Genomic DNA, 18991 nt, shown 5'->3' on the forward strand with positions numbered 1-18991 from the left:
TGAGCCACTCCTAGACAATAGAAATGATTTTTCTGATTTGTTAGTTAAGGAAGATTCTGTCATGGAACTGACACAAGTGATCATGGATGCGTTAATGCTCCGCAAAGAATTAAAGAAAAATTCTTAATGATTGTCAAAAAACTATACCTTTTTTATAAACAGAACACAACATTAGTTTGTTTTCTTTATGCATGTTTTGCGTAAAAATCGATATAAGTACACATTAAACTTATTATACAATTAGTCTTCACTAGAATGAAGTAATTTTTTCTATCTACGGAATGTAACCTCTATTTTAACACTACTATCAGTTCTCAATTTAAGCGGTTTCGATTTACGCGTCATTTCTGTGGAATGTAACCCCCGCAGGAAATGAGGGTCTACTGTATAGAAGGCGGGGGGGAGGGGCATGTTTTGATACGCTCTTCTGCAGCATATGAAGTGGCTTATCCATGAACTTTTATTTTTCATTAGTAAATTATTTTTCATGCAATGTATAAGATAGGGCGTCTTATTTACCAGAAATTACAGGAATCAAAAAGGAGGTGCACAACTTGACATCACATAAGTTGCAACTGTGGAAAAATTTAAACATTCCTTAACTGCAGTCAAAGTGCATATTTTGGCTACCTTTCACGCATAAATGCGTACAAATATCGAGAAAAAATTACGTTAAAATTCATTTAGATGCAATTAGTGATGTGGATCGGGTAAATACCGAGCGGGTAGGTAAATATTTTTTGGGTATTTACCCATGGTCTGGGTAAATACCCAAAAACTTTGTATTTTACAAAAAAAAAAAAAAAAAAAAAAGCAAAAAATGAATGGGATTCTTTTTTTAAAATCTAAATATGAAATAATTGGTAAAACTGATACATACATATGTATTACACAGTTTAAAAATAATTTTTATTGAAAGACTTGATGAAATTATGAAAGAAACATATCGTGTGAACCAAAGAATCTTTTCAATGTCATAATTGTAGAAGATGTTTGCTTTTTTTTGTAACAAGCTTTTTACTTTTTGTAGAATGGCTTTTTATATCTGAAATTTGGCTATCAACATTGATTAGGCATATCCAACACACTTAATGTGAATATCATATTAGATAGCTAAGTTGTTTCACACAATAATTCTTTAAATATGTGATCAAAATACAATTTTGGGGCGAAAATTCATTGTTTTGTATATAGTTGGTTATACAAGGTGTGTACTTAAAGTAATGCAATGGTTTTTTCCAGGCCGCTTTTATTGGTCGGAGTATAATCGAACTACTTGGTTTAGGTGAGGGGGAACTCTAAGGGTTTTCCGAAAACCAGTCTCAGGGTTCTCCGAGCTGTGGAAGTGGCCAGACCTAAGTTATTGTCAACCTCTGTGCATCGATTGTGTTAAAGAAAAATGGTACACGATTAAGTTTTGTTGCTTAACCAACAAAATCTCTTGAGGAGACTAACAAAATAATTCGTGAGCCTCAAGGGCAATATGCAAAATTTTAAGAGGGAGCTCAGATATTTTCCCCATAATTAAGCTGGATATTTCTTCATAGAAACCGACCAATTAGAGTTATTAAAATTTGACATTTTTAATAACTTATTCAATTATGGCTGGAAAAGAAATGTTTTTACATTTTTGCAAAGAAAAAAGTACTAAAAGCAATGAAATGCTAATTTCTAAGAGGGGCCTTGAGCCCCTACTTGCCCCCCTATATGGGCGCCCATGGTGAGACTTACAGGGACTCTTTGTCTTATTCATTTGTTTTGAGATCGTTAAAGACCTCTAAAGAGGGCCGGGAAGAGGTTCAAGATGAACAACGCTCTAGGCGGCAGTCAACCAGCAAAACCGACAACAATGTGGCTCGTGTTCCTCAATTGTTGGACTTTGACCCTCGATTGACTACCAAGATGGTTGCAAATGAACTGAACATGTCTACTGCTCTGTTTCGCATAACTCAAGATTTAGCGAGGAGAAAAGTGTTATGCAACAGGGTGGCGATGGGGAATCGTGAAAAAAGTTCCCTGACTTTTCCCTGATTAAGTTCACCAAATTTCCCTGATTTACGTTACCAATAATAATGGTTTTCGTTCTTTGCTCTACTTTAAATCCATTGTATGTTTGTATAAAATGCAGTACTTTAAACGTTTTAAGTTGTGTAAAGTTGTTGAACTAAAGATATATTTTAAAAAGATGCTACTTTTTTAATAAAATGCTTTTAAAAAAAAACATATCAAATCAATTTTTTTGGGAAAAAAACCCTACAAAACAGTATATTAAGTTTTTTTATATGCAAAGATTAGAGAAAATTAAAAAAAAAAAAAAAAACTTTACTTCCAGAAACCACTTAGCGTAAGAATTTTAAGAAACTATTAAAATTACTCTTAAAAACATATGCGTATTTATGATAGAACTAAAAAGTAATTGAAATTATTTTGAACTAAGTTTTCAAACAGTATAATAATTGTTGCAAGAATAACAAGTAATAGTGAAAGAATAGAAATAATGTAGTTATTCTTATATAACTAATTGACATATTTATGCAAAACAGATGAAACCATTTGACATTCATTCATAGGGAGCTTTTCTCTAATCAAGAACATAGGTTTTAATGAATGAATACAGCATTTTAACAATAAAAAAATAAAGATATTTACTTAAGCACACAAGTTAACTTTATTTCAAATGATTTCAGTACGTAACGAAAAAAAATCTTAGATTGCTTTTGTAACAAATTTGAAATGCAGGGGAAAGAAAAAAGAAAAAAAAAAGCAATTAGTTAATTTCAAAATATATAAAAGAAGAATACAACTCGATTATAAAATTAAAGAATCACTTAAGTCTGAAGAAAAGAAAACCTTTATAATCTGCGGTGACAACAAATAGTATAACGGCAAAAAAAAAAAAAAATTTTTTATTGAAGGTTCAATTTTAGCAATTAAATTTAAAACACGAAGAAGTAATAACTTTTAAGCTTTTATAGTATTAATTCAAAAACCAAAGATTTCTTCTTGAAATCGTGATTGCAGTACGATAATTACTTCGAGAGAATGAAATAAAGGCAAAGGAGCTCAGGCATTAATGAAGGCTTCCTCTTTGCCTGCATGGTTGTTTATTTTAAGTAGAATTGAAAACGTAAAAGGTAATTTCAAGCTAGGTAAAATAAACAACCTAACAGACACAGAAGCAATCTTAGGAAGTTCATCTTGTGGTTAATAAGTAAGATTCAATACTTTGACGTTGAGGAAAAAAGATGCACAAATATGCGGCAGTGTATAATCGCTCCTCATTAATTTTACTTTTTTTTTGAACAGATAATTGGCGGAAAAGCGTCGGGAATTCGAGTACTTAATTTTGTAACGCAAAAAAAAAAAAAAATTTCCTTCATAAAATTAATTTTCCCTGATTTTTTGTTACTATTTTTTCAAAATTCCCTGATATTTCCCTGACTTATAAAGTTCCCTGACTTTTCCCTGATCTGTCGCCACCCTGTGCAAAGATCGGTAAGTTCTCCTGCAGTCACAGAATGCGCTGTTTCCGTTGATTGCAGAGGGGAAAGCGACGCGTGCATCACTTCTAACGGAGGTGCATTAAGTCATCGGAGCGCTCCTTCGCGTAGATGACACATGCACTTGCGCCTCTTGGTGATTGGCGGACCACGTGGGTGCGCCGTAGCTATGATCGCGGCGGCTCTCGCTGGGAAGGCGTTGGTCTTGTGATAAAACGTGTGTGCCTCACATGCGGTGGGGCATTGGAGTTTGTGTTTCAATCTTGGATGTTGTTTTTAGTTTCGTTAAAATGCTTAAGCAAAGTCTGCCATTTTATTTGGATTTTAAAGTGCTAAATAAATGATGTGTTTTTATTTCCTGGTCTTCATTCTAAATACAAAGTGCTGAAGCACCTTGCCATAACGAGCTGCGAGTCCGCAAGTTCTTGGCTAAACACCAGGTGAAAACGCCGTCCCAGCCCTCTATAGTCCTGGCGTCGCCCCGACAGACTTCTTTTTGTTCCCTCGGATTAAGGCAGGCCTGAAATGAACCCATTTATCCCTAGAAGAGATCAATCATCCATGACGAAGACCTTAGGAGAATTCCCCAAAAACGCCTTTCAGGGCACTTACCAGTCATGACAGAGACGATGGAAGAGATGTACAGAAGCCCAAGTACATTACTTTGAAGAATTTTAAGTGTTTGTGAAAATCTGTTCAATTACTTTTTAAAAAACTTTGCATTACTTTTGGAATAGACCCTGTATATAAACATAGTGAAATACATACAGAAAAGTATTTTAGCAGAATATAAATTTTTGAAATAAATACCTGGGTAAATACCCATTTTGGGTATTTATCCGGGCATATTCCCTGGGTATTTACCCCCTAAAAATAAATACCCGGGTATTTTACATCACTAGATGCAATTAAAATGAAATTTATGTTGAAAATTGAGTGATACATTTTTCGTGAAGACGATAGCTCTGTTTCTGTATTCAAAGAAGCAAACGGTGCTCCTCTTTATGTCGTCCGAACACTAAATTTTTATCTGGAAGAATTTTCCAGATAATCCACGTTTTTAATAATCCGAGGTAATGTTCGAGACTCTATTGTACTAACTTTCAAGACTCTACTGTGCATAATAAGTTAGCAAAAACTTATAAATTCAGCAATTTAACTCCTGGGCTGAAAATCACAATAAATATGTTAATTCAAGAAATACCAACTTACCTTTAACATCTCTTGTTCACAATAACTCAATTGCTTATGCTTTCGGGGGAGTTTTACCCTTCCGATGCAAAATACTTCATCAATATACAGCAGCGTTGTATATAATTTTCTTTCCAGTCCTCTTTTCAAGAACGGAACAATGTCCGAGCAGGTACGGCCCATCACTCTGTCAAAGTTTAAAAAAAAAAAATTGAATGTGAGTCTTAAATAAATCAGTAAAGAATTTTTGCTTCATTTCATATTTAACAAGACTGTTCAATATTTATGAATGCTACCAAACCGATTAAAACACTTGTATTTATTTGCTAACAATGCATCAAAATTTTAAAGCATCAAAATTTAATACAGTCAAGCCCCGCTATAACGAACACTCAACGGACCGACTTGAGAGATCGCTATAACCGGGGGTTCACTACATCCGATTTTCCAAAAAAATAGTCAAAATTCAGTAATATTTTACAATCATAAACATCATAATTGCACAATGATTTCATTAGTAGTTAGGGTAATAAAATGAAGTTTTAGAAATAATTACTAACTATATTTTACTTAATAATAAGCAAATTTAAATTTTACCTTTTTTTTTATTTATCAGTAGCATGGAAGAAAGACATTATTTTCGGTTGAAAACTTTTGGATTTTATATACATATCATCAATTTTTTTCTCAACTACTGCAAAAGAATCCACAAAATGTTAGTCAATGTTTTCAGTCGCAAAAAAATTGTTCAAAATATTTACAGCTGCTTTTGCAGCAGAAATGGACGGTCCTTGATTTGCATCTGCCGTTCCTTAATCATTGTCCGAAGAATCGTCATCCATATCTAAAGTCAAGTTCATCTTTTCGCTTACTTCTGATACGATATCGCTGTCACTAACTTCGCCAGATGTAGCTACATCGTGACCACAAGATTCGAAATATTCAATTTCACTTTGAGGAAATACGTGCACTCCGTGTTTTTCCAGCCACTTGGAAATGGGAAGGTTATAATCATCATCGTCCTCATCATTGCCTGTATCTTCATCCTTTTGCGTTTTTCTATGTCCAGCATGACGAAAACAATTTCTAATAGTGGACTTAGATACCATCCTCCAAGATTTTTCAACCAAAACAATGGCATCAAGAAGGGTCACAGTCCTTGTTGTTATCGTAACATTCTAAAATGCGCTGTTTTCGGTAATGACATTTAAGGCCACAAATTACTCAATGATCCATCGGTTGCATTACTGAAGTAGTGTTGGGAGGGAGAAAAACTAATTTAATCCATTGTAAATTCCGTGGTTCAACGTGTGCGGAACAATTATCTATCAGCACAATATAATTTTTCTTTTCTCTTGGGACAACTCCTTATCCCATTGTTGGAGATACCCCCTGGAACAAGTCAGCAGTCATCCAAGACTTTTTGCTTGATTTATAAACTACAGGGAGTTTTTTCACGTTCTTAAAGCACCTCGGTTTATTCGATTTTCCAATAACAATCAACTTTCGTTTTTCAGAGCCAGTCATGTTAGCACAAACAAGAATGGTTATCCGTATGTTGGAGTGTTTCCCGCCGACACATTTTTCACCTTTTAACATCAATGTTTGATTTGGAGTCAGCTTATAAAATAAGTCCGCTTCGTTGGCGTTAAAAATATCTTTTTCGTCGTAATCTCGAATGATGTCCGGCCACACATTTTGCATCCATTCCTTCACATCAGAAGAGCACACACTTGCAGCTCAACCCACAACTTTTGCACTCGTTATGTTGTGCCGTTTCTTGAATCTATCCAACCACCCGTTAGAACAGACAAAACCTTTTTCATTAAAATGTTCGGCAAATTCATTTGCTTTTGCCTGCAGAATGGCTCCCGTTATCGGTACATTTCTGTTCCTCTGCAGAGTGAACCACTTAAATAATGCTTCGTCTACATTTTTCCCTTTCTGCTTTTCGCATTTTTTTACAGCCGTTTATGTTTCTTTCATAGGCAGAAACAATTGCATCATGGTTCTTCCAAATAGTGGCTACAATAGATTTTGAGAGCGAAAATTTTTTGCAAAGTGAGGATTGGGTTTCGCCTAGTGATGTAAAATACTCGGGTATTTATTTTTAGGGGTAAATACCCAGGGTATATACCTGGGTAAATACCCAAAATGGGTATTTACCCGGGTATTTATTTCAAAAATTTATATTCAACTAAAATACTTTTCTGTATGTATTCATTCCACTATGTATATATACAGAGCGTTTTGTTTTAATCTTCAAGACCTCTATTTTTGCAACCGTTAGTCCTAGATGCACACTTACAATTGCAAAAATGTTCAAAATCAGATGCAGACTTAAGATATTGAAAATTTGAAGTAAAAATAAAAATGAGTAAAAAAATACAAATTTTAACTTTTTACACGGGCCCCAGATCCTCTGACTTATTGATATTTAGGGAAATAATCTCCACTGAAAAACAATTACAAAAAAAGTTTGACATTAGTACGACCAATATTCACTGAGATATGAAACGCAGCGTTTTGTAACTTACACCATTTTACACTCGCCGTCAGTAACATCTTTTGGGGGAAAATATAGCAGTTAATGAGTGTTTATATAAAATTATATGTGTGCAGAGTGATTTTTCAAATTGTTCAAGGTTTTGCAGCATGTTTTGCGTATCACGGCATAAAAATTGCATGAATTTTTGAGTAGAAATGAAAAATGTAATACCTTGTGTTTTTTACTTTGCCAACCTGTCATTATTCTGAAAGGGTAATAAGTTCTAATCTCATCTTCTGCATGGTCCCTTAAAACTTTCAAATGGAATATCTCCTTGAGTTTTCATTGCACAAATGTCAAGTTTTTTTGTATCAGTAAGTTTTAAATTCAGATCATTTCTCTAAATATAAGTTAGGGGACCTAGAGCTGTATAAAAAGTTAAATTTTGTAGCTTTTGACTCATTTTTATTTTTGCTTCAAACTTCCAATATCTTTACTCTGCATCTGAATATTTTTGCAATTGGAAGTAAGCATCTAGGACTAACGGTTGCAAAAATAAAGGTCTTGCAGGTTAAAAGGAAACACCTTGTATAACCAACTATATACAAAACAATAAATTTTTCCCTAAAATTTGTATTTTGATCTCATATTTAAAGAATTATTGTGTGAAACAACTCAGCAATCTGATATTCACATTAAATGTGTTGGATATGCCTAATCAATGTTGATAGCCAAATTTCACATATAAAAAGCAATTCTACAAAATGTAAAAAGCTTAACTGGTTACAAAAAAAAAAAAAAAAAGCAAACATCTTCTTCAATTATGGCATTGAAAAGAAAGATCCTTTGGTTCGTGATATGTTTCTTTCATAATTTCATTAAGTCTTTCGATAAAAAATATTATAAACTGTGTAATACATATGTATGTATCAGTTTTACCAATTGTTTCATATTTAGTTTTAAAAAAAAAATTCTCATTCACTTTTTGCATTTTTTTTTATAAAGTACCCAGTTTTTGGGTATTTACCCAGGCCTTGGGTAAATATCCGGGTAAATACCCAAAAAATATTTACCTACCCACTGGGTATTTACCCGATCCACATCACTAGTTTCGCCACTTTCTAATTTGCGAATTGCACTTTGTCTTCAACAGAAAATGCTTTGCGTTTATTTCCACTGGCCATGATGATTTCTACCTAGTTCACACGATTATCCGCAATGGAAAGAAAGCTAAAAATCAGAGCAAACGCACGAGTGACCAATAAATTCGTCCTCTGACGAAAACCAGTAGAGAAAATTGAGGGAGCTTGCAAACCGGCTCGCCCCCCCCCCCCCCTGAAGAAGCAGCTGCTCTTGCAAGGAACAATAAAGGAGAAATGTGGTTTGGACTGGGGATTTCCTAGAAAAAGGGGTGAGCGTTGTAGAAGATGGAGTGTGCTGAGAGAACAATTGCTAAAGAATTTCTTTGGGGCATGTGCAAAGAAGAACTTAAAAATTCAAACACTTTAGGATCGTTATAGCCGATTTTTTCGTGTTTCAGGATCGTTATAAGCATATGGAATTGTATTAATGACATAGGGCTTCAGTTCGGACCAATTAAAAGGTTCGCTACAACCGGGGGATCGCTATAGAGGGGTTCGACTGTACATTTTTCCATGACTCGACCAACTTTCAAGAATTTCCACACTTGTCAGAACACTCTCCTTTTTGCTACGTCCGAAGCATTTTTATTTTCTATCACACTAGGACAATCTTATACAACTTGGAAATACACAAAAAGTTACAATAAGTTCAAACAGCATTAACTGCTGCCATGTTGCCTGATTCAGAACAAGAGTCCTAATAGTTTCTCTACTTGTCTTACATGAAAGGCAAATTGGAGAAACTGCTAAACGAAATCTGTGTGTTCATATCAAATTTTAATGCTTAAATTGGCAAAACACCTAAAACTCTGAACATGTACAAACAATGGGACTTACCACCAAAGAACTTCAAATCTTTACATTCCCTGAGAACCCCTTCTTGACTCAGAGATGAGCCCTGAATCTAACACCAATAATTCTTTCAGCATTTCATTCATAGAGGAAGATCAGGTTGAGGAAAAGCAGACACAGCCCCAGCCTACTGCTACTACCCATGATTCCGTAAATACTTGGAATTAAAGTCCAAAATAATAATTTAAAAAAAAGTAACCAAAAACAATTTACATTCATTTCTTTTTGAAATCAGGATTCATTGAGGCTTGAGGACTTTGTATTTTCCAGGGATGACGTTTTACTTCATTTGAAAAAAATTAAAGAGACTAAGGCTCCGGGACCTGATAATATTTATCCAAAAATTTTAGTTGAATGTGCGGAGGAATTAGCAGATGTAATCGTAAATATTTTCAATGCTTCTTATAACTCGGGGACAGTGCCAGAGGACTGGAAGCTGGCTAACATTACACCGCTCTTCAAGAAAGGGTCTAAAGGGAGTGTGGGAAATTATAGACCTGTGAGTCTAACTTCGGTGGTTTGCAAAATTTTTGAAACATTGATAAAAATTAAGATAGTAAATTTTCTAGAGACTAATAATCTATTGACTAGTTTTCAGTACGGTTTCAGGAAAGGCAAATCTTGTGCAACTAATTTATTACATTTCTATGACAAAGTTACCCAGGGTTAGCACTCTTTTACCAAAACAAAAAGTAAGGACTTTTTAAGGACCTTTTTAAAATAAATTAAGGACCACTGCTCATCAACTTATTTATTATTAAATCTATATATGTGTATCATGCAAATATGTCTTAGTTTTTAAGCATTTTTCGGCAGAAAAAAAAAACACTTTAAACATTGCAAAGTCAGACTAAAAATAGTTGATGTAAGAAAAAAAAAAGCTCAATTCGTATTTTTTTTCCAAAAAACATGAGAGGGAGAACTAATTTAATAGTACATATTTTAATAGTTTAGTTTTTAATATGATTAAATATTTACACAGAAATTAAATCACTATCTTGAATCATTTATTCAAGGGCTAAAATTCAGGGCAGAATGACACATACAGAGCTTTCTCAAATCCTTTCCTTGAAAATAGTCTAGACAGGAAATTCCTGCCCAAAGAAGTTTCATTATCTTATATTAAAAAGAATTGCTTGTTAACAATTAGTATAAATTTTGAGATAAGCACAGCACTCCAAGCACAAATTTTTACAATACCGGCATACTGAAGAAATTGAATTTTAGCCCTTGATATACACAAGCTGACCACAGGAAGAACAAAATCATCTTCCCTGACTTCTCACTGTCCAACTAAATTGGTCCGATTTCTCTTATAGCCAATTTTTCATTTTCATAAGGTTATATTTCTACTCCTCCTTGTTACTTGAATGCACCTAGCCAATAATACTATTTCAGGCACTAATTTTTTCTATGAAAAATGAGCAAAAATAACACAAAATGTATTGAGATCGCTGATTTGTTTGGGAACATTATTTAGTAAGAATGCAAAAACTTCACTAACAAAACAAATGTTTTTTCCATTTAAAATTAGTTTACTACTCTCCCTACATCTCCAAAGAGAGCCTACTAGTTTTTTAGACTTCAGTTTTAAAAACTTTTGAAGAACATCCCCCACTGTTACCCTTTCATTGAACTTCATAAAAGCAAGCTTTTAAGTCGAGCTTTGAAAATTTCCATTTCAGAAAAATTACAGAATAGCGCCTGAATCTCCTTAGCCTCAAATCATCTAAAGATGGCCTAAAATAGTGTTTTTAAAACTTCAGCTACGAACAATTTTTGAGGGAGAGCCCTCCAGCCTTCACAAAAATTGGCCTAAATTTGCATTTTTAACACTCCAGTTTCAAAATTTTTCAAAGAAGAACCTTACTTTTATCTTACCGAACACAGCCTAAAAGTTTTAAGACTTTAATACTAAAACTATTTTTGGCAGAGTGGCTCCTAATTCTCCCCTCATAAGTCACTTAAAAATTTCCTAAAGTAGTGTTCTTTACATATAGGTCAGCTTTGGAAATTTTTCGGGGGGAATCACACCAACCCCTAACTTAACAAAAGACAGCAGCTTAAAATTGGGCCGATAAATTATCAATTCTGAAACATTTCCGGAGGCTAGAAGAGAATCACCAAACACCTACCCCTACATTTACCAAAGGCCAAAATTTGCATTTTTCAAGACTCCAGTTTCAGAATTTTTTCTCAGTCCTTCCTATATTTCCATCACCAAGGACAATCCAAAAAGTTTTAAGACTTCAAATTTTTTGGACGAGAGTCCGAAACTTTCCTCACCATTGAATCACCAAAGATTGCTTGAAGCAGAGTTCTAAATATACTAGCTTCAAATTTTTTTTGAAAGAGTTTTGAGTTTGAAGAAATTTTTTACCCCTGAAATCCTTGGGATAAATTCACCAGAAGATGGCTTACATTTGCGTTTTTAATGATTCAGTTTCAGATTTTTATCTGGGGAGAGCACCCAAAGTATTTTTACACTACCAAACAGGGTTGGCCGGATTGGACCCAATTGGGTTGGACCCAATGGGTTTTTTTGAAAAAACCCATTTAAAAAAACCCATTATTTTACCCACTTTTGGGTTTTTTAAATTTTCTGAGAAATTTTTTAAAAAATTGATTAATTTAAATACTTTCACAATTTAAACTTATTTTTTTAGTTGTTCTTTACCACAGGCAATGTACATAAAAAATGAATTTTGAACTTTAATAGTATTTCTTATAACTCTTGGCGGCATTAAAAAATACTTCAAAGATTTTAAATAAATATATTAAACTTTTTTCTTTAACTGGTCAATAAATAACTCAAATTATCTTGACTTAGTCCTGTCCTGTCTGATTTTCTCAATATTTGTAGATTGTACAGAGGAAACTACTCTAGCTAAAAGGCTTTCATGTGAATTATTTTCTGCAAACCAACACGTCACAAATCTCGTATAAACAAGGTATATTTTTTAGAAATCAACAGGTTTCTCAAATGGTCAGACACAAAACAGAATAGGATGTACAGTATTTTCATTATCTTACGAAAAAGTTTAATATTTCTTACTCTGCACAGGAATAGAAAAATAAGCAACATAAAGTTCAAAGAAAAGTCTTGATTAAGCTAGAATTCACTAAAAAGGGATTTTTAAACTACTTGAGGTTCTACAGTAGTTTTGCATAACAAAATGAAATAGAATAAAGTAAAATGCAAGAAAAAAAATCATAGTAATTAAAAACGAACAATAGATTTTATCACGAGAGAAGTAACTTTGACTTAACTGTTGGTAATCATGGAAACTAAAAAATCTGAAACTTCACCATTTTTGGGTTTTGTAGTCTTTTACTTTTCTTCAAAAAACTCTGAATTTTAACTAGTTTTCCAGCTTTTTTACCCCAAGACAATTTTTGCACTTTACCCATATACTTATGCTACAATATGTTACAAGTACTCCACATTTTCCCCAAAAAAAGACAAAAAACCCTCATTTCTTTTTAAAAAACCCAGCTTTAGTTGGGTTTTTTTGGGTTTTATTTAAAAAAACCCAAAAAACCCTGGGTCCATGGGCTTTTTTTAAAAAACCCGGGTTTTTGCCAACCCTGCTACCAAAGACCATCCAAAATTTTAAGAGTACAAATTCGAAAAATTTTCGTAAGACCGCCTCCAAATACGTAAGTTATAGAAAGATAGCTAAGAGCTAAAGACAGCTGAGATGTTTTAATCCAGCTTCAAAAATTTGTCAGCAAGCCCCGAACCTCTCTCCTATACTCATGAAAGATAACCTACAGTTGAGTCTTTAAGGCTATTGATTTTAATTTTTTCTACAAAGAACTCCTCTGCCCTTTACCTTGGTATTACTCAAGACAAGAGACAGCCTAAAAGTTTTAAGACTTCAGTTGCAAAACTTTTTCTGGATAGAGCCTCAGAATCCTCTCTCCCGAATTCACCCAAAGATAGCCTAAAACAGAGCTTTTAATTCTTCAGCATTTTCAAGACTCCAGTTTTGTAATTTTTTCAACAAAAAGGACCACTCTCCAATATTTTTACATCACTAAAGACAGCCTAAACTTTTTTTCGACTTCAGTATCTTTCAAAACATTCGAAGGGATCAAACACTCCTAAGGATTATTAAACCATTCCTCTTAATTCTCCAAACTTCAAAAATTGCCTGCAATTACGTTTACACAACCTTGTTCTCGAATGATTATAGACATTTTTGAATTTTGTCATTAGAAAGTGCCCCTGTTTAGAAAGTTGCCAGTAGTAGTGAAAACTAAGGACTTTCAAAGGATTTTAAGGACCTTGAGCAAAAACTAAGTACTTTTAAGGGCCCTTATTTTTGAAAGTGAAAAATAAGGAGTTTCTAAGGACTTTTAAGGATCGTGGGAACCCTGTTACCATGGCTTTGGACACTAAGAAGCCTGTAGATGTTGTTTACATTGATTTTCAAAAAGCTTTCGATAAGGTACCGCATGTTGCTCTACTTAGCAAATTAGCTGATATAGGAATAGGAGGGAAAACTTTCATTTGGGTAAAAAACTGGCTGACCGGAAGGAAACAAAGGGTAGTTGTAAAGGGAAATTATTCTAATTGGAGTGAGGTTTTAAGCGGGGTTCCTCAAGGATCAGTGTTAGGGCCTGTTTTGTTAATTGTTTTTATGAACGATATTCACAAAAATATTTCTGGGAACATGAATTGTTTTGCTGATGATGTCAAAGTTATGGGGACTGTAGATAATGAAGAACAAGCAAAACAGCTGCAAGAGGATCTAGATCATATTACGGAGTGGGCTGATAAATGGGGTATGGCTGTTAATGTTGGGAAATGTCAAGTGCTACATTTAGGGCATGGAAACAAGTGTACAAGTTATTATTTGCAAGGTTCAGTCATTAGTCAGGCAGACAAAGTTACTGATCTGGGGGTCTTAATAAGTCAGGATTTAAAGTTTAGCCAACAGTGCAGCATTGCTAGTAACAAGGCCAATAAGATGCTTGGGTTTATCAATAGATCTATTTCAAACAAATCTAAAGAAGTTCTTCTGCCCTTATATAGAAGTTTGGTAAGACCTCATTTGGAGTATGCTGTTCAGTTTTGGTCTCCTTATCTTAAGAAAAGACATTAAGGCTCTTCTATACCGTCCATCTTGGATTTCGACGCTAATGCTTTCTCTACGGGAAAATCTGCTACCTGTGCAAAGCATAACACGAGAAATTACTGGAATATTTTCATGCGGTTTGTTTTAAACGATGGCTATGACACAGAACTAGATATGCGCTTTTTTATTTTTTCTGTAATTATTTTGAAATTTTTTTAATAGCATTTTAAAACTTTAAACGACTATTTTAACACGTTTGAAAAATGATATGGAAAAACTGAAAAAGGAGCGCAAAAGATTGAACATTTCTCTTTAAAAACATATTTTGAGTTTGTTTCTGAGACAATTTGTTCTATTGATATTCTCCACGGAGTAAAGCCTTGTTTTCGAAAAATTGTGAAAAACTGCGAAAAACACGCCTTTCACCAGACCACACCCATTTCCTCCCACTTTGAGGGGCCACTTTCTCTTCTCCCCCAGGGTCTTCAGGGTCTTGGGGTCTTGTCTTCTGCTTCTCCGCTCCTCCGCTTTGCCTCAATGGCAGGCAATAAATTACTGAATCCCTACTAATGACCATTCATTCTTTGTCGTTTTGTGTGTTGGTCTTGTATTTCTGTGACATCGACGAAACTCGTTCTAAAAAGAAGTTTTTTTCTTCTTTCGAGTTCTATTCGATAAGTTTTTGAAATTATTTAGGTGATATATTTTTCAATGCTGTTTTAATATAAGTACCCCCGTTTAAATGTAGAAGTTATTTTGTTTGGAAAATCAGTGAAAATTACCGCATCTTATAATGGGAAAAAAATTCGAAATGCCATTTTTATTTATGTATTTATTTATTAAATTATTAATTTAAAAAATATATAGCCAAGTACAGTGATTGCGATTTATATCTCGATGTGAAATTTGCAAAAATATAAACGAATTCACTTAAAATACACTAGCCACATTAGGGGAAAAGTGGCGAGTAAATCATGAAATTTCCCACTCCTGAGTGTATGTGCAGTAGAATGAGATTAATCTGGCAATTATACATATTCCCCAGAGATTATTCAAAATGGGGTTGTTTCCTTCAGTCAGAAGTACTATGTTTAGTCATTGAAATTGATAGAATAAGCAAAAAAAAAAAAAAACATGAAGCGAGAAAAAAACTTTCATTTCCAGATGCTTATTTTTTAACATGTCCGATTTTGAAAATAAGACGTGGTCTTTATGACGTCACAAATGATGTACTTAGGCGCATCTGTGTTTTGCGTTTTCACGTTATTGTATTCAAGAAGCGAATTAAATATTGCGCTCTACGTTTGCTATCAACCATATCGTTGCCATTACACTTGAGTAAAGATGCGAATTAAATATTACGCTCTACGAATGGCAACAGTGAATGGTATTTCATCATTTGTGATGTCATCGGCAGAAGCGTACATAATAAAAGCGTACCGATTAAAATAAATTTTTAAAATTATTAAACTTAGTCAAATTATTTAAAGAATGGTCAGATTCTATTTGCAACTCCAGAGCTCGAATACGCTACCTTGCGGTGATTAACAATATTAAAGAAAAAGGTAAAACATTCCATGCCACGTGTTTTCTTTGGGTAAATTACAGGCTTCAGACAGTTTGTTGTGTAATGTAATTTCAGAAGAATAGAAATGAAAGCTTCCCACAAACACGATCAAAAATTACTGTCATTCACCGTCAAAGCAGGTTATAAGTTACGGCATCTGTTTGTTCTTACCTTTTACATCCACTATTAGACAGTGATTGAAGCGCCCCCTATAGTTTATTGGAGTTGCGAATGTTTTTAAGCATGCTCTTTCAGAAAAAAAAAAAAAAAAAATTTTAATTTTGGAATCAACCCCATTGCCACTAAAGTTGGGAAATAGTCTTTGTTATAATAAAGCTGAAGTCTGTCTGGATGTCTGGTTGTCTGGATCTCTGTGACGTTATGTCCGTCGGACGTTTTGTCCCTCGGATGTTTCGTCCGTTGGACGTTTTGGTCATGGATGTTATGTCCGTGGACGTTATGGATCTGGACGTTATGTCCGGTTCCCGTGACGCGCATAGTGGCTTGACCGTTCGGCCGATTTTCAGGAAATTTGGCACAAAGTTAGTTTGTAGCGTGAGGTGTGCACCTCGAAGCAATTTTTCGAAAATTCGATTTTGTTCTTTTTCTACTCCAATTTTAAGAACACTTTCCCGAGCAAAATTATCATACGACGGACGAGTAAATTACCAAGTTATCATAACGTGGAACCGTAATATGGTAAGCCAATAGGCGAAAAATTCACCATACATTTTTTGTAATTATACAGGCGAACCATAAGACCTTTTAATTTTCTACTACAAGCAAAGCCGTGTGGGTATGACTACTATTTAATATTTATCAAATATATTTCTTGACTCGTAGTGGTGAATACAATAAAAGTCCATAGCTTTTCTAAAAATCAGGTCAGTTTGTATAGAAAAAATATTTTGCTTGACAATGTTCCTGAACTAGCAATATTAATTAAAAATAATCGTCTCTTTCTGGAAGGATCAGATATATCACACACAACGATGCCTTTGAAAATGAAGTTTAGTAAAAAAAGTTGCTAATAATTCGGAAAGTCACAGCAGAATGAGTCTGAATAGGTTATCTTACAAGAAAATGTTCTTCTTTAGAATATTGGCTTGGTTTGCTTTTTGATATCGAGGCTTTGTGTGTTATGCATTTACTTTCAGATCTTTAATTTTCAAGACTTTGACATTATATAGAATTCTAAATATGTAATTAAATTTGAAGTTCCGTTTTGTTTAGGTAAACATTAAATAGTTAATAATATAAACTTTTTTTTTTATAGAATTAAAACTATTATCTAATATACATTTTCCAAGGCAAGAAATGAAAGTAATGTACAAAAAAAAAGGCACATTTCAGTTTTTTAATTGAAATATTATTAGAAATTTTAATTGCAACCGAGACATTTTTCTTTTTTTAGACGATTGAGTTTTCTGGTGTTGCTTGAAAATGTTCAGTTTTTACAATTAAGATCTCATTACTCCACAAATAATCCTAATTTATTGCATTATCCACGAATAGGAAATTATGTGAATAAACTAGTAAATTTGATAAACATTACATAATGTATCATATTTACCAAGTCTATTGAAAATTATGAATAATCGTCGCTAGTTATATATAATCAACAGTTTGTTTCCGTTACACACACACAAGGCAGGGAGGTACTTGGGCACCCGAGTAGGAACGTAGGTGGTTTTTGGAACGCCAAAAAAAGAACCAAACCGTTCCAATTTTAATTTTAGGGCTTTACGATGCATCGTAAAGCCCTAATTCCCAGACATCATTTCATTGTTCTTTAACTTGAATTTGCAATAATTATTTTTACATTTTAAAGAAATTGTCTGCTTGTATTTTTACATTAATAAAATTTTTTTTAACATCTTTTATGTGTCTCTTTTTTCAACAAATACTTGCCTTTTGCTTTAGGCGGAGAGGGGGAGTGCAGGCCAGTCATTTCGATTTTTTTTTCCAATTGTGGAAAAAGGTGTACACTCTTCAAAATTTTTATAGAGAACCAACTAAAACCACGGCCTTTCGTACGTAAAGAATAAATGTTCAAAAATCAAGGGGGGGGGGAATGTCAACCCCCCCCCCCCCCCCCCGTAAATGACGGGCCTGTGAGTGTGACTATGCGCATCAAAGTGGGAAATTATGGTGGTAAGATTCTGAAGTGAAGATTTGACTAAATCTTATAAGATACAGTCGAACCTCGTTAAAACGAACTTTAATGGATCATTAAAATCGATTATTCTTAACAGAATTCGTCTTATTCGAAAAACAAAAACAATGGGACAGAGAATACAAAAAAGTCCGTTTTAGAAGTAATTCTTTTTAAGCGTGTTCGAATTAACGAGGTTCGTCAGTATTGTCAAAAAAAAAAAAAGAAAGAAAGAAAACTAATCAGCTCAAAAAAGAAAAATTAAAATAAAAAATAAACTCAAAAAATTACGAAATTAACATACTCAAATATGACGAAATTAATTTGACGAAACTAATACTCTCAAAACTACGAAAATGATTGTCGATTTGACGAAACTAGAATGAAGAAATATTTCGTTACATTTGACGAAATTCGCATCTTCAAACCAGAGACGAAATCAGTTTCCTCAATTTGACGAAATGTTCGCTCGGAGCATATCCCTGGAAGCGATTTAGTCAGAAACGAAGAAAATTTCGTCGAATATGAAAGTCCATTTCTGAGAGTGTGTTAACGTTGTTTCACTTGCTTTTAAACATTATTTACGTTTGGCGGACTAGAAGTATGGATTGATATAATTTGTTTTAATTCCAACTTGATTAACACTACCTTTTATGTATTTGTTTATTTTTAATTTAAAAAATAACTTATTTGTCAAAATTATTGACAGAAACAAATCTTTTCAATAATGCGCAATTAAATTTCGGCTGGAATTTTGTTTTTAAAACTATTATTTGTGTGTGTGTGTGGACATGGAGGTATATACAGTCGACGCTCGATATAACGACCATCTCCGTCCCAGAGAAAAAGGTCTTTATAACGAGTGGTCGTTATAAGAGGTATAAATTTAAAAAATGTACACCGTCATCATGCATGCCCAAGTAAATGCCCAAATGTTTTTTATCATAGGAATTTTTAGAAAAGTAGTGTGCAAAATATTATGACAGAATATTAAACAAGTTTTAAAGTAGAA

At 33.7% G+C, this 18991-nt stretch overlaps 1 protein-coding gene across 1 annotated transcript in view; it reads right to left on the minus strand.

Moving 5' to 3' along the window:
* LOC129223813 (uncharacterized) overlaps window positions 1–18991 on the minus strand; it is a 36701-nt gene that overhangs the window by 12463 nt on the left and 5247 nt on the right. The window contains exon 2 of the mRNA XM_054858171.1: window positions 4713–4878. Coding sequence (XP_054714146.1) covers window positions 4713–4874 — 162 coding nt within the window. The 5' untranslated portion in view covers window positions 4875–4878. The remainder of the gene's footprint in view (window positions 1–4712; window positions 4879–18991) is intronic.

The sequence above is a fragment of the Uloborus diversus genome, chromosome 6 (genome assembly GCF_026930045.1).
Source record: "Uloborus diversus isolate 005 chromosome 6, Udiv.v.3.1, whole genome shotgun sequence".
NCBI classification, from domain to species: Eukaryota; Metazoa; Arthropoda; class Arachnida; order Araneae; family Uloboridae; genus Uloborus; species Uloborus diversus.